This window comes from Rhinopithecus bieti, unplaced genomic scaffold (assembly GCF_001698545.2).
Source record: "Rhinopithecus bieti isolate Rb0 unplaced genomic scaffold, ASM169854v2 scaffold_980, whole genome shotgun sequence".
NCBI classification, from domain to species: Eukaryota; Metazoa; Chordata; class Mammalia; order Primates; family Cercopithecidae; genus Rhinopithecus; species Rhinopithecus bieti.
The window spans coordinates 584914-591996 of NW_016803338.1; the positions used below are offsets into that span (position 1 = coordinate 584914).

The 7083-nt window shown below is 42.2% G+C and overlaps 1 protein-coding gene across 2 annotated transcripts in view; it reads right to left on the minus strand.

Moving 5' to 3' along the window:
* Positions 1–3582: 3582 nt before the first annotated feature.
* NDUFB3 (NADH:ubiquinone oxidoreductase subunit B3) overlaps positions 3583–7083 on the minus strand; it is a 15045-nt gene continuing 11544 nt past the window's right edge. For both annotated transcript variants that reach the window (XM_017876018.1, XM_017876028.1), the window contains exon 3: positions 3583–3877. In XM_017876018.1, coding sequence (XP_017731507.1) covers positions 3721–3877 — 157 coding nt within the window. In that variant the 3' untranslated portion in view covers positions 3583–3720. The remainder of the gene's footprint in view (positions 3878–7083) is intronic.

The following is a 7083-nucleotide window of genomic DNA, read 5'->3' on the forward strand; positions in this document are numbered from 1 at the left end:
GAGTGCAGTGGTGCAATCTCGGCTCACTGCAACCTCCACCTCCTGGGTTCAAGCGATTCTCCTGGCTCAGCTTCCTGAGTATCTGGGACCATAGGCGTGAGCCACTATGCCCAGCTAATTTATTTTTATTTTTAGTAGAGACGGGGTTTCATCATGTTGGCCAGGACGGTCTTGATCTCCTGACCTCGTGATCTGCCTGCCTCAGCCTCCCAAAGTGCTGGGATTACAGGTGTGAGCCACTGCGCCCGGCCACCAATTCATTTTCATTAAACATGAAAATAAAAACAGAGTTTAAATACTTTCTCCTTTTGCCCCAAGGGATAGTCTTGTATATTCCCTGGGTTTTGTTAGAAAGTGAGTGATTCATAATTTTTAAATTTTTAAAAATTATTAATTTTTTTGAGACAGGCCCTCACTCTGTTGCCCACTTTGGATGGAGTGCAGTGGCATGATCACAGGTCACTCTAGTCTCGACCTCCTGGGCCCAAGAAATCCTCCTGCCTCAGCTTCCTGAGTAGCTGGGACTACAGGTGAACACCACCATGCCTGGCTAATTTTTTTAACTTTTTTGTTTTTTAGAGACAAAGTCTTGTCCTCTTGCCTGGGCTGGTCTTGAATTCCTGAGTTCAAGCGATCCTCCCATCTCGGCCTTCCAAAGCGCTGGGATTACAGATGTGGGCCACCATAACTTGCCTATTTTTAATTTTCTATCAATTACTGAGAAAGAAGTGTTGAAATCTCCAAACACATCATAATTGTGTTTTGTCTGTAAGTTTTGTTTTTGCTTTATGTATTTTGAAGCCCTGTGCATAAACACTTAAGATTCCTTAGATCCTCTTAATGAACTGACCCCTTCATTATTATGAAATGTCTCTCTCACAGGTAATGTTCTTCATTCTGAAATCACTTTGATATTAATATATTTCAATATTCTTTTCATTGGGGTTTTCATATGGGCAGTTTATAGTTGGGTCTTTTTTTTTGCTGAAGTTGATCATCTCTGTCATTCATGCATTCATTTATGAGACAGGGTTAGGTTATCTCCCAGGCTGTAGTGCAGTGGCATTATCTTGGATCACAGCAACCTCGGCCTCCTGGGCTCATGCCATCCTGCCACCTCAGCCTTTCAAGTAGCTGGGACCACAGGCATGCACCACCACACCCATATAATTTTTGTATTTTTTGTAGGGATGGGGTTTTGCCATGTTGTCTGGTCTGCTTTTGAACTCCTGAGCCCAAGTGATCCACCCACCTGGGGCTCCCAAAGTGCTAGGATTACATGCCTGAGCTATCATGCCCGGCCATCTCTTTTAACTGAAATGTTTTAGAGTGGGCTGGGTGCGGTGGCTCACACCTATAATCCAGCACTTTGGGAGGCTGAGGTGTGAGGTGTGTGGATCATCTGAGGTCAGGAGTTTGAGACCAGCCTGGCCAACATGGTAAAACCCCGCCTCTACTAAAAATACAAAAATTAGCTGGGCAGGTGGCAAGTGCCTGTAATCATAGCTACTTGGGAGGCTGAAACAGGAGAACTGCTTGAACTCGGGAGGTGGAGGCTGTAGTGACAGTGAGGTGAGATCTCGCCACTGCACTCCAGCCTGGGCAACAGAGCAAGACTCCGTCTCAAAAAAAAAAAAAAAAAAAAAAGGAGCATGGTGGCTCACACCTGTAATCCCAGAGCTTTGAGAGGCTGAGACAGGTGGATCACTTGAGCTCAGGAGTTTGAGACAGTCTGGGCAATATGGCGAAATCCAGTCTCTACCAAAAATACAAAAAATTAGCTGGCTGTGGTGGCACTTACCTGTAGTCCCAGCTACTTGAGAGGCTGAGGTGGGAGGATTGCTTGAGCCTGGGAGGCAGAGGTTACAGTGAGCTGAGATTGGGCTACTGCACTCCATCCTGGGCAACAGAGTGAGACCCCATCTCAACAAACAAACAAAAAACAGAGAAGAAAGTATGTATTAAATTATATGTAAATTAAAAAATAAATGCTTTCCTTTTTTTGCATGGAGTCTTTATGTTTCATGTTACTATATTCTATTTACCACTATCAGTTTATTAGAAATTTGTCTCACTTTAGCATTGTTTTACATTTAAAAACAAGAAATTTACAAAGAAAAAGTCACCTTGGGCATGGTGGCTTACACCTGTAATCCCAGCACTTTGGGAGGCCAAGGCAGGTGGATCACATGAGGTCAGGAGTTCAAGACTAGCCTGGCCAACATGACAAAACCCATCTCTTCTAAAAATACAAAAATTTGCTGGGCGTGGTGGTGGGCACCTGAAATCCCAGCTACCTGGGAGGCTGAGGCAGAATCACTTGAACCCAGAAGTTAAGGTTGCAGTGAGCTGACATTGTGCCACTGCCCACCCCTCTAGGTTGGGAGGAAGACTCATTCTCAAACAAACAAAAAAGAAAAAAATTCACCTTGGGATTTTCTACGTTTCGTTATTTAAACAAAATTATCACCCCTCCTCAACGAGTGTTAAATCTATTTTTGTTTTTTCGGAGACAGAGTCTTGCTCTGTCGCCCAGGCTGGAGTGCAGTAGCGTGATCTCAGCTCACTGGAACCTCTGCCTACTGGGATCAAGTGATTCTCCCACCTCAGCCTCCCAAGTACTTGGGATTACAGGTGCCCACCACCATGTCTGGCTAAATTTTTGTTTTTTTGTTTTTTTTCTTTTTTTTTTTATTTCTTTACTTTAAAATTTTTGTTTTTTTAGTAGAGTTGGGGTTTCACCATGTTGGCCAGGCTGGTCTCCAACTCTTGAGATTAAGTGATCTGCCTGCCTTGGCCTCCCAAAGTGTTGGGGTTACAGGCATGAGCCACTGCACCTAAACAAATCTTTAATTAGGGATATAAATTTTAAAAAGTCAATGATGTTGGGAGAATGTCTAGTTTATTGTTAGAAATACAGAAAAAGGTCAGGCGCAGTGGGTCATGTAATCCCAGGACTTTGGGAGGCCAAGACAAGTAGACCATTTGAGCCCAGGAGTTTGAGACCAGCTTGGGCAACAAGGCGAAACCCCAGCTCTACTAAAAGTACAAAAAGATAGCCTGATGTGGTGGAAGGATCCCTTGAGCCCAGGGAGGCTGGGGCTGCAGTGAGCCAAGATCATTGCACTCTAGTCTGGGTGACAGAGCAAAACCCTACCTCAAAAAAAAAAAAAAAGAAGAAGAAGAAGAAGAAAGTAAGGTGTTTCATGACACAGGAAGAATGAAGACTAAGCAAGAGTAGAAAATACCACAATTAAGAAAAATGAACATGATACATGGATGTGTTAACCAGAAGAGGGTAGTGAGTATTTACAGTAGAATCTGGCTTCCTCTAAACCATCTGAAGAGGACAATAAAAGCAGCAAGGCCAAGTCCCATTTAAAAACTTGTTAGTGCCAGCTAGGCCAGGACTAATAAAAAAAGATTAAAACAAACTTCTTAGAACATGTCCATTTGCTCAAATATATGATGCCTGCCTGTTATATGCAGAACGCACTACTGCTGTTCTCCAACCCCCTATGTATTCTAAACCAAATCTGATATGGCTTGAGACTTTTATTTTTAAAGAATGACAAAAAAAGATTGGCATATATATATTTTATTTTACTTTATTAAATCTTACTAATATTCTGTAAGGGACAAACCAGATGAGTAGGCTATAGTGAAGAAATCTTATTTTGGAGAGTTAAGAAACCACTATGATACTTCCAGGTATTATCTTCAGTGATGCTTCTTATCTTTATTCAGGGAATTCAGGTAATATTCAGCTCCTACAGCTACCACAAATGCAGCAAATCCCCATTTGAATCCTTTAAAGAATACATCAAAAAAGGAAACAGGTTTTGCAAAGCCGCCCATGTATCTCCAAGCTTCATTGCTAGAAAAAAAAAAGGAAAAAATTATAATCATATACAATTGTGTGTATATACATTGAATATATTTAATTTTCATCTTTCTAATTGACTTAAATGCTACCCTACAGAAGATCATTTAAGTGAATCGCAATAGGAATCTTTCTGTGGCATAGGATAATTAAGTATATGCCCAAGTTTCACATATAAAATAGAAGAATGAACTCTTGATGGTTTCACATTTAAGAGTCATATGCCTCAGGATTTTACAAAACCCTCCAATGCAAGATTCACTTCAGCTTATCTGTCACAGGTCAGATGGACTCTGCCCACACTAGTCATTATAACATCATGGAAAGATGATGTTAGAGACTTGGTATTAATCTTTGGTATGCCACTTATATTAGATTCAAAATCTTGTAGGCTGGGCAAGATACTTAGCCTGTCATGGTCTGCTTCCTGTTCTATTCAATGATGATCATTATCTCCTTTATAATATCATAAAGATTAAACAGACTCATGCATGATATATTTTGGCAGAGGAGTATGGCGTATGTAACACTTGACATTATTGCTACTATTCAAAAGGATCTCTGCTTCTCCCTACCATAGCAGCCTGAATTTTAGACGACTGATATCCTGCTCTGATAAGCACAAGCCAGTGAAAAAAATCACGTTATGAAAAACAAAAACCATTTAACTCTAGAGATATGACTTAGGAAATACGAAAGCTAATTAAATCTAATTGAGATACCAAAACCAGACAAAGATGTTAGAAGAAAAGCAGCTACAGAATAATATCCCTCATGAACATAGATGCAAATATTCTTTTTTTCTTTTTGGGATGGAGTCTTGCTCTGTCACTGAGGCTGGAGAGAGAGCAGTGGCACAATCTCAGTTCACTGCAACCTCCACCTCCTGGATTCAAGTGATTCAACCACCTCAGCCTCCCGAGTAGCTGGGGTTACAGGCACGCACTACCATGCCCTGCTAATTTTTGTTTGTTTGTTTGTTTGTTTATTTATTTAGGACAGAGTCTCACACTGTTGCCTCACACTGTCGCCTGCCCTGGAGTGCAATGGCGCTATCTCGGCCAACTGCAACCTTCACCTCCTGGGTTCATGGGATTCTCCTGCCTCAGCCTCCCCAGTAGCTGGGATTACAGGCGCACACCACCACATCTGGCTAATTTTTTGTATTTTTAGTAGAGACGGGGTTTCACTATGTTGGCCAGACTGGTCTCGAACTCTAGACCTCGTGATTCGCCCACCTTGGCCTCCCAAAGTGCTGGGATTATAGGCATGAGCCACTGCACCTGGTCGTATTTTTTTTTTTTTTAGTAGAGATGGGGTTTCACCGTATTGGCCAGGCTGGTCTCAAACTCCTGACCTTGTGATCCACCTGCCCTGGACTCCCAAAGTGCTGGGATTACAGGCATAAGCCACTGTGCCTGGCCCATTTTTGTAATTTTAGTAGAGACAGGGTTTCGCCATGTTGGCCAGGCTGGTTTCGAACTTCCAGCCTCAAGTGATCCGCCTGCCTTGGCTTCCCAAAGTGCTGAGATTACACGCATGAGCCACCACACCTGGCGCAAATATTCTTAACAAAATTTTAGAAAATTGAATCCGGCAGGATATAAAAATGGTAATACATCATAATGAAGTAGGGTTCACTCCAGGAATGCAAGATTGGCTTGTATTTGAAAATTAATAGAAGTAATTCGCCATATTAACAGAATAAAAAAGAAAAAACTATGAACATTTCAACAGATGCAGAAAAAGCATTTAACAAAATCCAATATCCATTAATGGTGATAACAGGATAGGCGTGGTGGCTCATGCCTGTAATCCTAGCACTTTGGAAGGTCAAGGTGTGTGGATCACCTGAGGTCGGGAGCTTGAGACCAGCCTGGCTAACATTTTAGTCTCTACTAAAAAAACAAAATTAGCCGGGTGTGGTGGTACATGCCTGTAATCCCAGCTACTCGGGAGGCTGAGGCAGGAGAATCGCTTGAACCCAGTAGGCGGAGATTGTGGTGAGCCAAGATCTCGCCATTGCACTCCAGCCTGGGAAACAAGAGCAAAATTTCGTCTCAAAATAAATAAATAAATAAATAAAAAAAAACAATAAAACGCTTAGTAATCTAGAAATAGAGAGAAATTCCTCATCTTGATAAAAGGCACCTAGGAGATCACTACAAGAAACATTATACTAAGTGGTGACCCACCAAATGTTTTCTGCCAGTTGGGAATAAGGCAAGGACATTCACCGCTTTCATTCAATATTATACTAGTGGTGTTAGCCAGTACAAAATGGAAGAAAAGAAATAAAAGTTTACAGATTGAAAAGGAAGAAGTAACAATGTATTTGTAGACAGAATGATTGTTTATGAAGAACATTCTAACAATCTGTAAAAAAAATCTACTTGAACTAAAAAGTGAATTTAGCAAGGTAATGAGATATAAAATCAACATACAAAAGTCAACTGTGTTTACAAGTATTAGCAATGAACAACTGGAAGTTGAGATTTTAAAATACTATTTACAATATCATCAAAAAATAAAATAATTCAGGCTGGGTGCTGTAGCTCAGATCTGTAATTCCAGCACTCTGAGAGGCTGAGGTGGTCAAATCATGTGAGCTCAGGATTTTGAGACCAGCTTGGGCAACACAGGAAAACCTCATCTCAACAAAAAATACAAAAATTAGCTGGGCATGGTGGCACACACCTGTAGTCCCAGCTACTTGGGAGGCTGAGGTGGGAGGATGATTTCAGCCCAGGAGGTAGAGGCTGCAATGAGCCAAAACTGCACCACTGCACTCCATCCTGGGCGACAGAGACTCTGTCTCCCAAACAAACAAACAAACAAAGCCAGGCATAATGGCTCACACCTGTAATCCTAGAACTTTGGGAAGCCGAAGCAAGTGGATCACTTGTCAGGAGTTCAAGACAAGCCTAGCCAACATGGTGAAACCCCATCTCTACTAAAAAAAATACAAAAATTAGGCCGGGCGCGGTGGCTCAAGCCTGTAATCCCAGCACTTTGGGAGGCCGAGACGGGCGGATCACAAGGTCACAAGGTCAGGAGATCGAGACCATCCTGGCGAACAGGGTGAAACCCCGTCTCTACTAAAAATACAAAAAAAATCTAGCCGGGCGAGGTGGCGGGCGCCTGTAGTCCCAGCTACTCGGGAGGCTGAGGCAGGAGAATGGCGAGAACCCGGGAGGCAG